This window comes from Gobio gobio, assembly GCF_949357685.1.
Source record: "Gobio gobio genome assembly, chromosome: 9".
NCBI lineage: Eukaryota > Metazoa > Chordata > Actinopteri > Cypriniformes > Gobionidae > Gobio > Gobio gobio.
This window is the reverse complement of record NC_137115.1, coordinates 38,693,867-38,714,326: the sequence shown is the minus strand read 5'-3', so window position 1 is coordinate 38,714,326 and position 20,460 is coordinate 38,693,867. Positions and strand designations below refer to the sequence as shown.

Sequence of the window (20,460 nt, the reverse complement as noted above, 5' to 3'; positions counted from 1 at the left end):
TGTCTATTTAGTTTAAACGTATGTGTTCCAAATGTAACTAAATTTTATTCAACGAAATACTTACTTCCCTACCAAAAAAGAAAATAAAAAAAACACATACAGGGAATTCTGGTGATGAGTCAAATGAATTGCTAAACATATTTTTGATGACAACAAACTTAACCACCTGATTTGCTCAAATGAATTGGACATCCCTGCACTATTTAAGCAACAGAAAGAGAGGAGCGTTTTAGGAGAGAGTTTGTGCAATACAACGCTTTGTTGTGCAACGCTGCTGTTTGTTGGAATAATTAGATTACAGAAAAACCTATGCTATTTTAAAAACAGCTTGCACTGAAAAAATGTAGTGTAGTAATGCTACTTTTAGTTAGTCACTCTCCAACACTGCTAATCATCCCACATGGTGTTTAAATTGTCATTTTGGTATATAAAAAAGCAGACTCAACTATAATCACACTGAGGAGTGACCTTAAACCTGTCTGCATATTTATAACAGATTCATTGAACTGAATCCATTTTTAGCCTTTACATCCTCCATTTGATCTTATTGTGAACCATCGGGTTGCAGATCACAGCAGAGCCAAAGAGGTTTCAGCTTTCACTGGCCAATCTTACATAAGGTTCTTATTTTCTCCAGTTCTCGCTCTTCCTGCGTCTGAATCTCTAATTTCTCCTCTGGCCTTTTCTCTCTGCAGATCGGACTACGATGACTGGAGACCAGCACTGGCTAGCCTGCTTCAACCCATCCCCTTCCCGAAAGAGTAAGGGCATTTACTCTCATCCTGCTCACAGTTGCTTTCTTTGTAACTGGTTGCATGACGTCTGTTTTAGCTCTTAACTAGGGCCACACAATTTTTATTTGATTTTGAATAGGTAATCCATTACGCTTATAGCTGCTGCAATTTAGCTCCACTCCCATTCCGTTTATATCTCTATTTACTGTACAACTTGTTTTTTGCAGTTGCGTACAATTGCAGTGGCGAATTGAATCAGATTTTGATTCAATTACTCTATAGGCCTGTCAGTAACAGAAACTAATGAGCACATTTTAGCCAGTCTGATCAACAGATCATCTGACACTCAAAAAGATGAAAAAAAAGTTGAAAAGCATCATCTGTAGCTTGAGTCACTGGATGTCACCGCACACTCGATGCTTGATTGGTGTATAACTGATTCAAATTTTGAATAAGAATTTAGCTTTTGTGCTCCAAAGAACGCCCATGCAAAGCTTAAAATGCACTACCGTTCAAAAGTTTGGGGTCAGTACGATTTTTATTTTTCAAAATAACGATTTTTAAACAAATCTTTTATTCATATAGGACGCATTTAATTGATCAAAAGTGAAGTAAAGACATTTTATAATGTTACAAAAATGTGTTCATTAAGTCCTCGTCTAGCGATCTCAATGCTCCAAATAGCAATTAAAGTATCTTTATTTGTACATTTTCTGAGAAGAGTACCTTTCCTTTGTCCATGAAAACGATCTTACTTGCGCTGACTGACAGATCCTTCAGACAGATATACACAGAATTACAGTATTTCAAAATATCTGTCTTGGCCAGTATTCACGCAAACATTATCTGTTATGCATTATGTGGACGTTTGGTTAACTATTAGGGAAAAACTTATGTGATGTTATTTTAGATCTGTGCTGTATAGTAGTTCTTAATATATAGGCTGTCTGTTTCATTGATGTTAATCAAACAATTGTGGTATCATGGAGAAAAAAAAAAGTTTTCGTATAAGTATTCGGAATATATATATATATATATATATATATATATATATATATATATATATATTTTTTTTTTTTTTTTTTTGTGCATTTTGCCAGCACGGGTCACAAATGCTGTTCTTTTCAGTTTTCGAATCCTCAAAGAATTCTGAAAAATAGTTATCATGATTTCAACAAAAATATCTAGCAGCACAACTATTTTCAACATTGATAATAATAAGAAATGCTTCTTGAGAATGATTACTGATAATGTGACACTGGAGTAATGCCAGCTCAATTCAGCTTTGCCATCACATAAATAAATGACATTTTAAAATAGTTTTTTTTTTAATTGTAACAATATTTCACAATATTGCTATTTTAACTGACTTTGATCAATTGACTTCTTTAAAAACCATAAAAACGTTTTAATGACCTCAAACCTTTGGACAATAGTGTATGTAAAGTATTAATTCATGTTGTGGATGCGTAGCCTACATAACGATACCAGGGGCTCCCTGTGTACGTGCGGTGGGCTGGTCTCTCGAGGAACGGCATGCAGGGGAGAGTACTGACGTGGGCGAGCCGCAGCAGGCCCCTGCAGTGGGATTGTGGGTATTGGGTGAGGCGTTTCGGGTCCTTTGTGGCTCCTGTAATTGGCCCTGCAGGACAGAGCACATCATTACAGTTCTTCTGCAGAGCCCTGCAGTTGCCACAGGTGGGGGGCTCACCTGCGCTCGTACGCCACGCCGAGCTTCCAGCCTTCATTAGAAAAAGTTAACAACAGCCAGGCGCATCCCAGAGCTCACATGCAAAACATTTGATGAAGTCCTCCCAGACACACATGCACAACACTTTAGATGACTTGAAATTGTATCATCATGCGTGTCGAGGCAAACACGCCTACATATAAAGAAAGCAACTTGTGTAATTATGTGGAACGACGACACTTATCTTTTTTTTTGTGTACCTGAGTCAATCAATTTTTTTCTCTGTTTGCTCTCTCCTCTCCAGGGCCCTTGCACATGCCAAATTTACAAAGTAAGTGACATTATAAGTGATGTTAGCCCCCTTCTGTATACAGAACCATTTAGAGAGATGCTTTACGAGGCTTTAAGATATAAAATGTCAGTGACTAACAATCTGACTTGTTAAAAGGATAATTCACTCGAAAATTAAATTGCCATCATTTACTCACCCTCCTGTTGTTCTAAACCGGTATGACTTAAGTTCTTCAAAATATCTTCCTTTATTTTCCACTGAAAAAGAGGCATACAGGTTTGGAATAACATGAGGGTGAGAAACTGATAACAGAATTTTCATTTTTGAGTGAACTATCCCTCTAAGAATAAAGTTCTGAAAGTCAGACTGAGTCATTATGATATTTAGTGAGATAGTTTATACAAAAATACAAATGCAGTCATCATTTTCTCACACTTATATCACTTCAGTATGACTTTCTTTGTTCTGTGGAAGACGAAAGGAAATGTTTTAAAAAGTGTCATGTTATTAAAATAAAAGTGAATGGAGGACGGGATGAGTAGTTTTCAAGCTCTAAACGACCATAAAAGTTGTTTATACATATACATACGTCTTCTAAAGCCATACTACAGCTTTTGAGGAACACACTTTGTCATTATTCACTGAAAATGTTGACATCCTCACTAGCTGTTTTTAAAATGGACTCATTTTTATTACACATGTGGTGCTTCTGCATCTTTTTGAAGCTTCCAGTCCTTTTTTGTTGTAATTGCATGGGACAGAGCAACCTATTGTTCAGTAAGGTACAGGTTTGGAACAACTTGAAAATGTGACATGTTTTATGTTATCTAACAGATCTGCTGTTTTTTTATCTTTTGTAACAGAGAGCTGAAATATGTCATTCAGAGGTTTGCTGAAGATCCCAGACAAGAGGTGAGACAGGAAGCTTCTGTTTGCAGATAGGGTGTTTCAATGGAATGCTTACTTAATATTGCCACTATAGGCTTAGTAATGGTTTGTATATGCATATGTTTGTCTCTCACAGGTCCACTCCTGTTTGCTTAGCGTACGCTCTGGAAAAGACGGGTGGTTCCAGCTCTACAGTCCAGGAGGCGTAGCTTGCGACGATGACGGAGAGTTGTTTGCTAGCATGGTATGAAAGTGTTTGTATGAAATACGAGATGTCTCATTTAGTTTAGTCTTTTGTCCTGCTACTATATCTACTTTTATGGTCTGATGTCGTTCGTCCTCACAGGTCCACATCCTCATGGGCTCCTGCTACAAGACGAAGAAATTTCTACTGTCGCTGGCTGAAAATAAACTGGGGCCCTGCATGCTCTTGGCCCTGCGGGGGAACCAGACCATGGTGGAGGTACAAATTGCTTTTGCTTTGAGATGAAATGTCGTAAGCTACCCACCTAAGTAAACATTTTTTGGCATCATGGATGGTTCAAACCAAAGGCTTTTCAAAACAGTACACTGCTAGCTTCAAAGACCTAAGCTGTGTTCGAAATCCCTAAACACTCATTTGCTATTCCCTACATTACTCCACAAATAGTCCACTTGAAGGAGTGAATGAAAACAAGTGAGTATTTGAAACTTAGCAAACTGGCAGCTCCAGTAGCAAGATGAAAAGATTTATCTTGAACTCTAGCATGTATACATCTTAATTAAACAATTGAATAATCAATTAAAAGGGAATGTATACCTGTATGGTATTACGCTGTGTCCACATTTGATCTACGGTTTGGAAAATGGATGGATGATTCAGCTTGCTGGCGCGGGAATTCATTCGGTCTTCACAGTGCATTATGGATGTTCTACATCAGTTGTACACTTGATATTGCGGTGCATTATGGGATTGAATGAGTGCCCGCGATAATGTCCATTATGGTTTTCGGACACCACTACAAATGGCTGTCCCTTCAAATAGTGCCCTATTTAAGGGGCGATTTCGGACACAACCCTAGTTTTGCTATTCTCAGCTTTAAGGGCTTGACCAAAGATCGCCCACAGTCTGTTCACTGACCGCCTAATGAATATGGCAAAAGCAGAATGGCAAGAGCAGACTGAAAATTAGCAGGTTTTTTTATATGATTTGCAAGCATTATGCAACTTCCTGAGAAACAAAGTTGTGTTTACAAGGTACTAATGAATGCTTCTGAGGAAGAAATAACAACTAGACTTAGTAAACAAGATGTCCACGTACAGAATTATATATTCCACTCTAAATAATCTGTATTTTGATGCAGACAGAAATTCTAAGCGCTTTCTTGTTTTGCATTTTCTTCGGACACTGTTGCAGTTTTTTTTGTTTTTTCATAGTCATCTGTTGTTGTAGTATGATCAATTTCCGTTAAACTCGCCCCTAAACAACATGACAACACAAAATCAACGGTAGTTAATCACTTAAAGTCTTAAGTTCGCAGTTCTAGATTAGAATAAACAGCAAAGTGGACCAGATAGCCAACACTTTGACTATGTTGTGGCCAACAATGTATCCAGGAGCACAACATTGCATGTATCCTTTGTGAATTTGGCAGGCCCAGAATGCATTGCAGTAATTAAAATCTAATTTAAATGTCAGCTGATATTTTACTATTTATTAGAGTTTCCACTTGTTAGTTTAGCAACATTCGGACGTCAAATTCCACTGGAATCAATGGTGAGCAGTAGGGTGTGGTCACATTTACCGTTTTTTCGTGGGAGAAATCCAATCATTTCAATAAGAATCCACACAATTGGGAATTTAGCGTGAGATTTCGCAACAGGTTTTGTTGTGTTGACCAACAAAATGACTTCTGTGTGAGCTGGGATTCATACATTGCTACGATATTGACAGTAGTCAAAGGACCTTTTTGCCTGCAAAATTTCTCTTAAGTTTTGCTAATGTGGCTGCACCTTTAGACAAGTGCGTCACATTAGGAACAGTTTCTGCAGTACATAGTTTCTACGTTGTGGCCGTTAAGGGTTGTTGCCCCTGATAGGATCAAATCAGTTATCCATGAGGGTCCATTTCTGTGTGAATGCTCCCTAAGCAGACAGCAAGGCAGCTCACTACATTATCTGTGAAGAGTTCAAGAAACTTTTATAGAAACCTGCATATAGGATAAAACATTCATCCCTTGTTTCTTCCGTGCAGATCCTGTGTTTGATGCTGGAGTATAACATCATAGAGAACAAGGACACTCAGCTACAAATCATCTCCACCCTGGAGAGCACCCAGGTCGGCCTGCGCATGTACGAGCAGCTGTGCGACAGGCAGAGGGAACTTAAAGAACTGGTGAGTGCTCGAACCAATTTCACCAATCAACACGGAGATATTTTTACTGCCACGTGCAGATTTCTATAACAGTGGCCGGTCAATGTGCAGTCATTGCTGCCGTCACAGGATGAGCTCCTACTGTTGGTTTAACGCAGTGCTCCCATTAACACAGAAAGACAGAAGTGACCCATTTACAGACTTCCTACGTATACAGTGCTGACTCTCAAGCGTCACCTGTTGTTTGGACTGAAAACTGCAAACTGCAGAACTAGTAATATCTTTCTCTCTGTTTAGCAAAGAAAAGGAGGCCCTACTCGACTCACTCTGCCCTCTAAATCTACGGTGAGTGTGTATAAATTATAATGTGTGTATGCATCCATGCTTTTGTTTCTTAGTGAAACACAGTACCACAAATCCTTCCTCAAGGCTTTTTTCCCCTCATATTTTTTACTCTAGGATGCTGACTTGGCTCGTCTGCTAAGCTCCGGTTCCTTCGGCAATCTGGAGAACCTCAGCTTGGCGTTCACCAACGTCACCAGTGCCTGCGCCGAACAGCTCATCAAACTGCCATCCCTTAAACAGCTCAACCTGTGGTCCACCCAGGTCTCTGTTTACTTCTGCTTATTCCACAGTCCCGTAGTTCCAGAGAATCTCCACTGCTTTGTTAACAGTCTAGCAAATGTGCCCTTGAACAAACAGCACCATCCCAATGCTTTATAAATACAGTTCATAGGTCTCTTATGCTCACCAAGGCTACATTTTATTTATTAAAAAAACAGTAAAAAAAAATGTATATATATATGTATTACAATTGAAACTATCTTTTCAATTTAATATATTTTAAAATGTAATTTATTTCTGATGGTAGTCTTGATAGTCACTGATAGTCTTCAGTGTCACATGATCCTTCAGAAATCATTCTAATATGTTGATTCGTTGCTGAAGAAACTTTTCTAATTCTCAATGTTGACAACAGTTGTGCTGCTTAATATTTTTGAAATGTTCATATTTCATTATAATTTTAAAACTCTTTATCAGGACTGGATTTATGCATAGGCATTCTATGCACGTTCACAACCTGTCTAAATATGTTCACCATGGTCCATTTCTGTATATAATAAAGAGTCTGAACTATATCAAATCGCATCTTAGTAAGATATGTAATTTAGTAAGACGCTTTAAAGTAGAACCCAATACTTACATTTAAGAGTGTAATCTGGCAATTTCTCCCCAAAAAAATCCTGTCCTTACCGGTGTGCATTGAATTTTGGGGTAGGCTAGGCAGCGAAGGATCCATGTGTTGTATCCTTCATTGCCTGCGAAACGCAGGATGCATTTCGAGGCCACATTTGAAGGAGCCTTCGAACTGGGACAGTCTTTGTTGCGCTGCTGTGACGCAATTGACCTTCAAAGGATGCAGCCTTTGAATTGGGACATCGCTATAGCCAGTACTGTCTTAAATAGCCTGTGAGAAGCACTTTGTCTTTGATTTTGGCCAAATTACAGAAAACACTGAGCTACCACATAGCATTACATCATCAACTTACAGTTTATAAAGTTTACTGTAGCTATGTACTTACTTGGGATGCACCGATATGAAATTTTTGGCCGGTAGCGATAATTCTTTATTTTTGAAAGCCGATAAATCTAAATCCAAATTTTTATATAATTTTTGAGAGCCTGATTACAAAAACAAAAGTCTCACCACTAAAAGCCATGTCTGAAGCACACAATTATAATGTTCTCATTATAATTTTATGTAGCCTATATGACAGACTTGCGCGGCACATGTTACACTTAACTGTACTTTCCTTTTTTGAAGTGGTTTCAATCATATTTCAAGCATTTCAAAACCATCATGGCAATCAGTGCGTGTCTCAGCTGAAAGAAATAATCCATTATTTTATAGACTCTAAAATATCGGTCAAAATTTCTTATTGGGCCAATAGCGATAATATTTAATAATTAATATATATTGGCCGATACCAATATATAGTGGCCGATATATCGTGCAGCCATTCTAATGATGGACAAAACACATGTCTGAAATGTCCAAAACACGTTGCTGGTCAAAAACTTACTTGAGCATGATTTTGCTAGAATGTTAATAAATAACACATCCAAGTATATGACCATATATAAAGTATAAACTGTTTCATTATTTTCAAAAATACATTGTTTATAAAAATACATTATTTGTTTGATCAAAACTACAGAAAGAAATTGTAATATTGTGAAATATTAGTACAACTTAAAATAATGTTTTTCTATGTTAATATACTTTAAAATGTAATTGAATAATGTGATCAAAGCTGAATTTTCAGCATCATTACTCCAGTCTTCAGTCACATGATCCTTCAGAAATCATTCTAATATGCTGATTTGATACTCAGTTATTATCAATGTTGGAAACAGTTATGCTGCTTAATATTTTTTTTGACCCGTGATACTGTTTTCAAAAAGTTTTAAAAAAGAACAGCGTTTATTTAAGCATTTTTTTTTCAAAGAAATTAATACTTTTATTCAGCAAGGATTTGTAAAATTGATTTAAAAAAAAAAAGTGATAGTAAAGATTTATATTGTTAGAAACTATTTCTATTTTGAATAAATGCTGTTCTTTTTAACTTTTTATTCATCAATGAATCGTGAAAAAAGTATCACAGGTTCCAAAAAATTATTAACAGCACAACTGTTTCCAACATTGATAATAACTGAGTATCAAATCAACATATTAGAATGATTTCTGAAGGATCATGTGACACTGAAGACTGGAGTAATGATGTTGAAAATTCAGCTTTGCATCAGAGAAATAAATTATATTTTAAAGTATATTAAAATAGAAAAACATTATTTTAAATTATAATAATATTTCACAATATTACTGTTTTTTTCTGTATTTTTGATCAAATAAATGCAGGCTTGATGAGCATAAGAGACTTCTTTCAAAAACATTATATATGTCACAATATGGGATTAATCCGGCCCTGTTATTAATATAATGTTACAAATTATAAGTATTATAATCAGTATTATAATACTGCCACCTTTGTTCAATTTACTGCATCCTTGCTGAATAACTTTTTCAATCTTTATCTTTATTGACTTGGTTTGTAATTTTTTTCTTTTTCAGTTTGGAGATGCAGGGCTCCGTCTGCTATCAGAGCATCTGGCCTGTCTGCAGGTTTTGAACTTGTGTGAGACTCCAGTCACGGACGCTGGCCTGCTCTCCCTCAGCTGTAAGAGCGCATTACACACATCTTATATTCAGCTACCTTCATTCTGCACTGCTAAAAAACAGCTGCTGCTGAATTTAAGAGTCCAAAAGTTGTTGTTAAGGTGTCCAAAATCATCCAAAAATAAACATTCTTTTGTGATTTACTCGTCCTCGTGTCATTCCAGACCAGTATGACTTACTTTCTGTTCTGTGGAATACAAAAGAAGAACACAATGTCCAAGCTTCTGTTTTTCATATACAGTTACAAAAAGTGGATGGTGATTTATACCGTCGAGCTCCAAAGTATCATAAAATGTGACTCATGCGCTACAGTCCAAGTCTTCTGAAACCACAGTTATTGTTCACAGATAGTTTTCCTCTCTGCCGTAGATCTCGAATGTCATTTGCTGTCGTGTTTTTAATCTTGCCACGTCACATAACACGCAAAAGATCCATTGGGTTTTGTCGTCAGTGAAGCCATTTACCATTTTTTTTTAGTAGATGAAGGTCATCAGCTTTCAGATTTCAGTCAGTTCTTTACACTTTACTTTTATTGTATAGGTCTACACAGCCAAGTAAATGATCTATTTTTGCCAAATTATGCAGTGAACAAAAAAAGTAAATTGCTTTGATTGTAAAGAGCCTTTAGTGTATGTCCTGACTCCTGACACATTTATGATTTATATTAGTTAACATGTAGGACCACTAACATATTGCAACTTTTCCTTGCAGCTATGAAAAGCCTGTGCAGCCTGAATATGAACAGTACTAAACTCACAGCAGACACCTATGAGGACCTGAAGGTAAGAGGATGATAACACCAACACACCCTCAGACTGTGTTAAAGAATTGAAATTTGAATTTAAAGGTATATTGTGTCGATTTTATGAGATGTTAAAGCTCCTATTCCAGTTTAATATGCAGAAGCTACTAAAAGTGCACTATAGCTGCGTTTCCACTGAAATTACCCACGACCCCGCCCCCCCGAACTTTTTTTTCCCCCTCAGACCTGTTGCTGTCTGAGTTTCCATCGCAGTCTAAAGTACCGTGAAGATTAGGCAAATTAGTGCGGTGATGTAGGACTGCACGTGACTTTCCAGTTCCCGCTGGATTTTGTCCTCCGCGTATAAGCTTAATAAAGCCTTAACCTCGTCGCCGGTTAGGAAAATGTTGATTTGAATAGCAAACATCTCTTCCTGCATGCACCGCAATGGACTTTTAAAAATGGAGGTTGAAATCAAATGCTGCGTGGAGTCAACCACTGAGCATGTTCAAGTCCCACCCCCGAAAGTTTCTTAACTTTGAAAAAGTACTACCTCACGAGCAGGGACTTTCTGAGAGGGATTTTTTTTTTTTACCTGGAACTTAATTTAGACCCTGATCCCTGCGGTCAAAACACACCGAGTACCACCCCAAGATCCCTAGTTCCTGGGGAAAGTTCCTGTGGTGCAAACGTGGCTAATTATTTAAAAGTTTTGGGGTCAGTAAGACTTTTTTCCTTGTTCCAAAAAATAAATTTCAAGTTAATTTTGTACGTTTGAACTTTCTATTCATCAAAAAATAAATTGTATTAAAAAAAAAAAAAATGTTTCTTGAGCAGCAAAACAGCATCATGTGACACCGAAGACTGGAGTAATGACAGCTTTGCCATCACAGGAATAAATTACATTTTTAAATATACTAAAATAGAAAAGTTATTTTAAGTGTAATAACGTTTCACAAAGTTACCGTTGTTTTACTGCGTTTTTGATGAAATAAAAGCACCCCTTAGTGAACATAAGAATCTTCTTTCAAAAACATAAAATCTTACCGACCCTAAACTTTTAATCAGTAGTGTTCATGGGTTTTTCCCTCCTGAAATCAAAATACTGTGATTCTGTGGTGCTTTCCAAACATCGGTTTGTTTGAGCAGCACAAAACAGCAACTGAGTTTGGGGGCATTGTTAACTGTTTGGTTGGCCAATCCATAGTTTTCAGTCACGTGACTTTCGCGGAGCCTTGGAGGGCAAAACCGCCATAGAACTCTATAGAACTACAGCACAAGTCTGTCAAATTTCCATCTTAAAACAAAAATATGTGAACAAGATGCACGTTTTGGGCACTTATGATACATATACAGCAACTGCTGCAGTATTTCAATCACTGAAAACAGTGGGACATTTTTAAAACGCTTAACGTGAAAAACACCACAGGGAGAGCTGCACCAATAAGGATTAAATTAAGCAAAGTTTAAAGGATTTGTTGATATGGGTTTTATTTTAAATCGAGTTGTTGCACCACTTAATTTTAAACAGATTAATTACGCAGTAAAACCGTTATAGAGCTGATCAAGCATCAGACGGAGGGTGAACTGACGACAGGCTAAAGAATCCTTAGTGCAACCCACCCTTAAAGTGCCGTAATGTACTAAAACAGTGATATTAAAAGATCAAATTCAGTTTACACCTTTTTGATGATGCATAGGCTACTATATACAGGTGAGTAGATGAGGCAAGAATATGAACACAACACATTTTATTTATAATGGGTCTCGATGGGGAAAACGCCTAACGAGAAACCTTGTGTTGCACTAATATTCTGTGTTCGTCTGCTTTCCTGTACAAAGTATGCAACATCAATAAGGTGTATATTGAATTTGGTATTTTAATATCACTGTCTAATGTCACTACAAACCTGGTAAAAATGACTAGCATGCAATGGTGGAGAGCCTTGTTTTTCCCTCCAGGTGGGCGTTCCTATAAGCGTGTGACAACACGTGAAAACTATGGATAGCTGCGTTTCCACTGAAATTCCCCCCCAGGAACTTTTTTCCCCCTCAGACCTGTTGCTGTCGGAGTTTCCATCATGGTCTAAAGTACCGTGAAGATTAGGCAAATTAGTCGGGTGACGTAGGACTGCACGCGACTTTCCAGTTCCCGCTGGATTTTGTCCTCCGCGTACAAGCTTAATAAAGCCTGAACCTCGTCATCGGTCGTATTTTTAAACTCCAGTGTTGATTCGAATAGCAAAGAACTCTCACTGCACGCACCGCAACAGACTTTTAAAAATGGAGGTTGAAATAAAATGCTGCATGAAGTCAACCACTGAGCATGTTAAGTGTCATGAAAGTCCCACCCCTGAAAGTTTCTTAACTTTGAAAAAGTACTACCTCACGAGCAGGGACTTTCTGAGAGGGAATTTTTTTTTTTTTTTACCTTGAACTTAATGTAGACCCTAGTCTAAATGTCCTGGGGAAAGTTCCTGCGGTGAACACATGGCTAATTATTTAAAAGTTTTGGGGTCAGTAAGACTTCTTTTTTCCTTGTTTCAAAAAAGACATTTCAAGTATAAAAAACATAAAATAATAATGTTTCTTGAGCAGCAAAACGGCATCATGTGACACCGAAGACTGAAGTAATGACAGCTTTGCCATCACAGGAATAAATTACATTTTTAAATATACTAAAATAGAAAAGTGTAATAATGTTTCACAAAGTTACAGTTGTTTTACTGTGTTTTTGAAGAAATAAAAGCACCCCTAGTGAACATAAGAATCTTCTTTCAAAAACATAAAATCTCACCGACTCTAAACTTTTAATCAGTAGTGTTCATGGGTTTTTCCCTCCTAAAATCAAAATACTGTGATTCTGTGGTGCTTTCCAAACATCGGTTTGTTTGAGCAGCACGAAACGGCAACTTCAACTTAGTGTGAGTTTGGGGGAGTGTTCAGAAAACAAGTTTGAACAGTCTCTACAAATTCCATTTGGTGACACTAATGGTCCAGAAATGACACATTCACCTTTAAGTCTTATCATGCAGCCAGTTTTTTTTATTGCCTATGTGCACAATGTGATTTACACAAGCAGGACATGTTCCTGGTTCAACAATAGATCAATCAATCGTACCCTTTACCCTAAAACCAGAGAATGATAGGCCGATAGGAATGTTGTTCCAGGAATGAACCAGGAACTTGTCGCACAAAGCATCTCGATATCTAAACCTCCCTCTTCGATCCTACCCACAGGCCAAGCTACCCAATCTAAAGGAAGTGGACGTTCGCTACACAGAGGCTTGGTGAACACAATGCTCGAGGAGATTTATAGACACAGGAAATCTGACACATCATCCGAACACAACATATTCAAGAAACGAGGACTGTATTTATAGGAACATCATTCAAACGACAAGGACCTTCTTATAATATCATAAACGTTTAAGAATCGTCTAGTGTCTCACCTGAGGACGCTCTTCGTAGCGGCATCAAAATGCAAGAATCAAGTCCCGCGACATCATCAGACAGCACAGGAACCTTTCTAACGACATCACCGGGGAACTTTTTCTCTTTGTCGCCTTGATCTCAAACCCCCTCAGAGGAACCATGTCCCTCGTTTTAACCTGTAACTGGCGTCCCTGTTTTGTCCCCATAGAAGACAGTTGATTTCTCCCTTTCTCCTTGAACCACCTGGAGCCAATTCCCCTGTGGTACCAGCGTCTGGTGAAGGCCTGAATATTCAGAGCCACATTCCAGTACAGTTTTGATATCACCTCCTGAGTGGAAAGCCAATTTCCACATCGTTTTTTTCTTTTCTTTTTCTGTGCTTGTTTCATGTGTGCTTGGTCCTCTCGGTTCAGTCATTTTTGCATCCTCACAGAGGTTTCGTGCAAAATGTGTCTGTTAACAATGTTCACGTCTTGACATGTTCATCTCTATATCTCTATCGCTCTGAAAATCATTTTTTTTATCAACTTGAATAAGCATATTTTTCCATACACTGCTTTCATATATGTGTGTTTGTAAAGAAAATCGACGTATCCCCATTTTTAATGCAAACATTTCGGGGGCTTTGCTCAACAAAAAAAAAAAAAATACGTTTTTGTTTGTCATTTCCTTTTTCTTTTTCTTCTCTCCTTTTTTTTAGCCACATTGTACAGTGTAATTTTAATTTCACAACCATATTTAAGAAAACGTCGTCCAGGAAGTAGTCTGGGACTACTTTGTATTTATGAGCCCCCCCCCCCCCCCTTTCTGGTCTTTTTTTCCTTTTATTAAGTACTTTTTGTCGAACATACTGAACCAAGATGGTGCCTAAAACATTTTTCTGTAAAAGATTGCATCACCTAGCAACTCTGAGGAAAGTCAGCTGTACATAGATACATTATGGACTTTTAAACAGATTAATAGGCTTTATTATTCTCTGTAAACTTTGCCTCTTGTGGTCGATAGGAGTCCACCAAGAGTGTCCTGCCACAACGGTTGACAACGTTCCTCATATTTATATCAAATCGAGCCAAGATTTGTGCGATGTTATGCAGTTTAACCTTTGTATATTTCATTTTCTCGCCTTTTTTTTATTTGATCAACGTCTCTCCGAGCATATAGTTTATGACCACTGTAATAAGTTACAGTCAATATCTTGACTTGTAGAGAAATGAGACAGATCTTGTAGAAATAAAATATCTTATGAAGACGGTCAGAAATAAAACAATTTGCCGTCTTAACTCGAGTTTTTCTTATGTTTACAAAGGCGTGTCTGTCTCCACTCCCACTTTAAACTATATCTAGATAGAGTCGATGCCCCGTCCATGTGGCCGGTTTTGAAAGTAGCAGTTTTTGTAGGTCCAGCTTGTGTGTGCGCATTCGATTTCACACAGATGTAGATGCCGTCCAGAGGGGGGGCGTTCAGTACTGGGCACCTGCCATCTTGCATAGTTGCATACTGTATAATGTACATACGAGTGTATATAATTTCCGATTTCTCTTTCTCTCATGTTTTTGGGAGACTCTTTGTTGCCTTCACTTTTTGAGATGCGTGCGTGCATATATGGTCACCTAATTTTGTTCCCCTTCCCGCCCCCCAGACCAAGTGCACTGTCATTGTGTTCAGGTCTTTTTTCTTTTTTTTTGACTGTATGATAAGTTGAATCCATTTGTGTTGCCTGTTTTGTTTGTTTAATTCTGCTTTTGCATGTTTGATCATACAGGTTTAAATATAAAGGGTAAAAGCACTAGCCCCCTTCAACCACTTACCCTATGAATCAATACGTGTTTCTAAAAGTGAAAGATGGACAGTTTTCGTGCATGGCGTAAACCGATGGATTATATTGGGAATGTGTGTTATTAAGGTGCGTTCGTGAGTGGCTAGAAACTGTGCCATTCTGTACACTGGTGAAACTCAAGCCGTGGTAATGCGACTGACACTTTGTAATGGTCTTCAGTCCTAACAGTGGACCATTTTTCTCTGTGCGGGGAAGGATTAAGGGGGCAGGGTTTCCCCCAGCCTTCATTTTGTTAAAAATTCATTTGAAAAAAGGAAAAAAAAGAAGCCATTTCTTTGAAATGATGGCTGATCTATTGGGGTGGAAATCCAGTTAATACTTCAGTCAACTGTTTCCTGATTCATTTGTAATATCCTGTGGAGCTCACTGTGCTATTTGTGTTTCCATTGTCTCCTTATCAACATATAATGTCTCATTAACTTTTTTTTTTTGTCTTTTCTTTGAAAAGCTCTTTTTGCGATGTTGAATTGAGACTGAGTCTTAATATGATGTGGGTGGGGTCCTCGCGGCCCCTGTAGCACAGGTGTGTACATACAGAATGAACTACATTACCCATGACTCCTGGAGTTTTTTGCAGATTGAACTGCTGCCCTTATTTCTTCTGTGTTTTTCTGCTTCTATCTACAGCTGGGTTGCTGCTGCTGCTGCTCTGTGGCTGTTGTAATGAGAACACACAACCTTCAACAGGAAAATAAGCCTAATATGTGAACCAGTTTCAATCAAAATAAACTGTCTGTGAATATGTTTCAAATAGAAAGCTTTCAAAGCTTTTTTATTGATGCATTTTACCTATACATTTAACCATTTGAAAAGATGGGGTTTTCATATTACAACATATGCACTCGTTTTTTGGAGATGAGCAGTGAACAAATTTACATATATTTTGTATGATTTATGTAGGTCTTATTCAGTTTATCACAGCAGTAAAATGTCTTTCCGCAATGATATATATCCTAAGCAAAAATCCATATTCACATTGACAGGTCTGCTAGTTCCTGGGGGTTAAGACTTGCTGTTTACCTTACACCTGTTGACAAAACACATTTTTCATTACTGACTGGAATGAGGAAATCTTAGCATTGTAGGTTGGACTGGTGTTACAGCTTCTATCTCACTCTCATTCCAAACCTGTAAGACTTTTGTCCATCTTCGGAACACAAATGAAGATCTTTTTAAAGGGTACATAACACAGTTTCTGCCAATCTCATGTTAATCTTGGGTACCTATAGAGTAGTATTGCATCTTTCATATCTCCGAAGAGATTTAGTTTTATCATATTTATAAAAGACAGATACGCTGTACCGATTCTTTCCGAAAACAGCCGAGCTCGTGGGTGGGGCTAAAGAGCACACACACACACACAATACATCATTGCATTATCCATGGATAACGTTCGATTCACTATACTTTGGTGTTGTTTATATTATATGCACTTACACGCCGATTGCCAACACAACACAGATATTTGATGCAGTTTCACTCCAGGATTGCCAGGTTTTCTCAACAAAACCCGCCCAATTGCTAATCAAGACTAGCCCAAAATAAGCCCAATTGTGTTTCAGGGGGGGATTTGTGGGGTAAAATATGTGGGTTTTTTTGCAGGGTAGCCTGCTAAAATTCAAATTCCCGGGGCTAAATATCACATAATTGGGGTCGCTTCAACCCACGGACATGAAAAACAGCCCGCGGCAACAGTGTTGATTAGCCCAATTCCGCAGGAAAACCGCTCGTTGATGGACGTGCTCTTGCCCTCGCTCTGGTTGGTGTGCGCACACGCTCATCCGGGAGAAGTGCCCATACAAGGAATTCCACCCTTTATGACGTCATACAGGGCCATACTCAAAAAAATATTTCCAAAACTTATTCGTATCCTGAAAGAGTATTTGGCAGTCCAACTTTTCGTTTCGTTTTTTGGAATTCTGGCCATGCTTAGCATGAAAATCCAACTCTTTAACAGTGTAAATAAGTCAGAATGCATGAAATAGCATTAGAACCAATTCTGTTCTGTCTACGCAACTACCACTTTGACGCTTTATAAAGAGATGGTAAAATCTGAGGAGACAAGATCGCTATATATGAGGTTGAATTTAGGCTTATTAACATGAATCAGCCAACAAACCGAAGCTCAACTGCAAGGCTTGCGCAAGAACAAACTGGTTGCTGCGTAACAAACGTGAATAAACCCCATTGGTTTTTGCGCGTAAAGCATGCTTGAGTTTTCGTTTACCATAACTGATGTGTTGATGAATGTTTATATGTGAATAAAAGCCTAAATTAAATATGTTCGGCGATCATGTCTCTTCAGAAAATTTGTACTAAACCACTCAATTCATATGGATTAGTTTTATAATCTCTGTATGAAGTGGTAGTTGCATAGCTGTCAATAAAGGGACAGAAATCTCTGATTTCATTAAAAATATGAAAACGAACAAAAGCCTTACAGGTTTGGATCGACATGAGGGTGAGTAAATGATGACAGAATTAAAATTTTTGGGTAAAGAGGCCTTTAATGTTCATTAATCTTAAAATGTCTTTATTGAATTCAAGGTGCAAGTAATACCGTTCCAAAAATCTTTGGATTTCTCACATAATCCTGAATACATTAACATGACTGCTCACATTTACATGGTCTGCACAGTCAGTCACCCTGCAGTAATGCTTTGAATACATTCCAGGTGTTATGTAACTGATGGTAAAAGTATACCTTTTTGGTGCAGCTAACATCACTGTTCACATACACTAAATGGAGAACTGATTTGAACATTTTTCAAAAACTTTTGTGTTCAACACTAGACAGTCGTGCAGGTTTGGAACAGCATGAGGGTGAGTATAAGATTTTTGTGTGAACTATCCTTTTAACACATTGACAGTTGTTAATGACGTCTTTGGGACTAGAGAAAGATATCAGTTTGTGTGTGTTTCTCACCTCTAACTGCTGTGCATGCACCAGAAGAGATGCAAGCTCCAGGCTTTCACTAAACCTGTTCTTCAGTGGGACAGACCGATACCCTAATAAAAAGAATAAAAAGAAGTGCAACCGCTGTTTTGAGATAATAAATAAAGAGGTTCAATATTATGAAAGAAAGATAATAAAACTAATGCTCCTAGTTCAGGGTTTCCCAAACTCCCGAGGGTCATATAGTAATAAAAATAAAACACTAAAAAATTATTTGTATTTGTTTACCTGCATTTCATGTGACCATTAAGTGACATTAATTAAATTATATTAAAATAATTAAAATAATAAAATCTCAAGGGGTACCTCTTGTACACTAAATGAGTTAAAAGTTTAATCTGACCAAAAGGTTTGGGAGTCCCTGCCCTATTTGGTTTACACGATAATGATGAACTAAAAACAGAAATGTTTTCCTTTGCATTTTTCACATACAGACCATACCATTGTCAAAATGATCCCCATTCACACATATCCATAAAATAGATAAAAACGCTGTATTATTCATGCCATGCCAGTAGTTGGCGATATCACTTACTGAACACATAATGGCTGCGCCCGAAAACCTAGGCAGCTGACTCGTTGCCTCACTGCCTTATCAGACAATGGCTTGTAAGCCAAAAGTTGGTAAAAAAATTTACATTTACACGCAAACTGACCAGCAAACGCAACTTTCGGGCGCCATCTTTTTTTCCCCCAGCTCAACTGTCAAAGAATGGAAAGCACAGGATTGTGGGATATCAAAAGCAGCGAAGGATACATATATGCTGCCTTCAAAAATCGATCAGATGAAGTTATCTCAGGAAACAGGAAGTGAAGCTAAACTTGAAATGTGTCGTCCAAAGGCAGCATTTTCCAGGTTTCGGACGCAGCCAATGCATGACATCACCATTTTCACGAACTCACCTTTTTGTAGTTTACACGGAGACGATATCGATATCATTTTCAAAAACTTGCACTTTGAAACAGTTTTCAAAAGTGTGCGTCAGGGGCGGTTCTAGACCCTTTTTAAGCCCCCCTAAAACTATCAACTATCATGTTATCAAAATGTATTGAAAGTGGGAATCATAGAATCAACACCGGCTGCCACATATTGCGTGTCGTTATTCAAAACAACCAGCGTATTCATTCAGCTGCATTTCCTTTCCCTGCTCTCCCTCAAGGTGCAAATCCACTTGAACAAATGAACAAATTGTTTTGTTAATTTGTTCCACTGGAACAAATGAACATTTGAACAAATGCCGCACGTCAAAAAAGCTGGCCGAAGCTCAACTTTATGCAAATGAATCCGTTGAACGCGACGCGACTATCCAATAGAAGTAGAGCACATGGAGACGGAGGGAAGTCTCTCGCCGGTCCGTTGTTTTTTTCATTCCCCGCTGGCTCAAACCTTTTTACGGCCTATGGCTCAAACGCACGCCCATAGCCGTAAACTTGAGGAACGCCCATCAACATACACATGAGGGGAAGCGTCACAACACCACGCTTCAGTCGTGACGCAAAAGTGGATCTGTATCGTCACAACACCACGCTTCAGTCATGCCGCGAAAGTGGATCTGTATCGACAGTCTCTCTGTCACTCATGCGCGTCTCTCGCTCTTAAATTGCCAAACCTGCTTTTGATATGAAACAAAGTCTAAGCTTTTAACATTTTAAAACGAAATTCAAACAATAAATAGCGTTTTGACGCTAATGTGGCATAACAGTTAAAGCCAGAGGCTTTGAAAAAAAGTTGCGACAGGCTTTCATCTCGCGGCGGCGCGCGCGGTCACGTGGTTCATCGAGCTCTCAATACTGCTAGCGCTGTGTCAATACCAATACATTTGAATGGCTTAAGCGGATATACAACAGCATCACTATACAGGTATTTGCAGCAATTTTTGGTAAACAGTACAGCATAGTGTGCATTGATTATTACGTCAACAACATTTAAAGTATCATTTTAATATGGAGAGTGATGGAGATGCAATATTGTGAACATTAATGTTAATTTTTTTATTGTATTTAGCCCTCAGGTATTCCTTATTAATTGGTCACACTCATACTCATTGGTGGTCAAGTGTGACCATACACCTTAACTATTTTTCAATTAAATAAATGTTCTATATTTTAGTTTAATAATATTTATTGAATATTTTGAGAAGATCTTTTGGTACTAAATAGGCCTACTATTTGTGCAATAATTATGGTCCATTAATGACCATTTAATTAATTAAAATATTTTTCTTTTAATATTTTTCTTATTTATATTACAATTAGTGTAATTAAGGTTAAAATAGAGAAATAATTTAATAAAT

At 37.8% G+C, this 20,460-nt stretch overlaps 2 protein-coding genes across 2 annotated transcripts in view; one reads left to right on the top strand and one right to left on the bottom strand.

Annotated features, from left to right (window-relative positions):
* The window catches only part of cmip (c-Maf inducing protein), a 53,643-nt gene extending 37,685 nt beyond the window's left edge, over positions 1–15,958 (top strand). Inside the window, exons 11-21 of the mRNA XM_079825535.1 lie at positions 696–761; positions 2,729–2,755; positions 3,580–3,628; positions 3,741–3,848; positions 3,951–4,067; positions 5,838–5,978; positions 6,255–6,302; positions 6,417–6,563; positions 9,091–9,196; positions 9,907–9,977; positions 13,178–15,958. Of these exons, the coding sequence (XP_079681661.1) occupies positions 696–761; positions 2,729–2,755; positions 3,580–3,628; positions 3,741–3,848; positions 3,951–4,067; positions 5,838–5,978; positions 6,255–6,302; positions 6,417–6,563; positions 9,091–9,196; positions 9,907–9,977; positions 13,178–13,231 (934 nt within the window). The 3' untranslated portion in view covers positions 13,232–15,958. The remainder of the gene's footprint in view (positions 1–695; positions 762–2,728; positions 2,756–3,579; positions 3,629–3,740; positions 3,849–3,950; positions 4,068–5,837; positions 5,979–6,254; positions 6,303–6,416; positions 6,564–9,090; positions 9,197–9,906; positions 9,978–13,177) is intronic.
* LOC307131713 (1-phosphatidylinositol 4,5-bisphosphate phosphodiesterase gamma-2) overlaps positions 15,951–20,460 on the bottom strand; it is a 25,554-nt gene continuing 21,044 nt past the window's right edge. Inside the window, exons 32-33 of the mRNA XM_079825534.1 lie at positions 18,137–18,219; positions 15,951–16,237 (exon numbers count right to left, since the gene is read on the bottom strand). Coding sequence (XP_079681660.1) covers positions 16,232–16,237; positions 18,137–18,219 — 89 coding nt within the window. The 3' untranslated portion in view covers positions 15,951–16,231. The remainder of the gene's footprint in view (positions 16,238–18,136; positions 18,220–20,460) is intronic.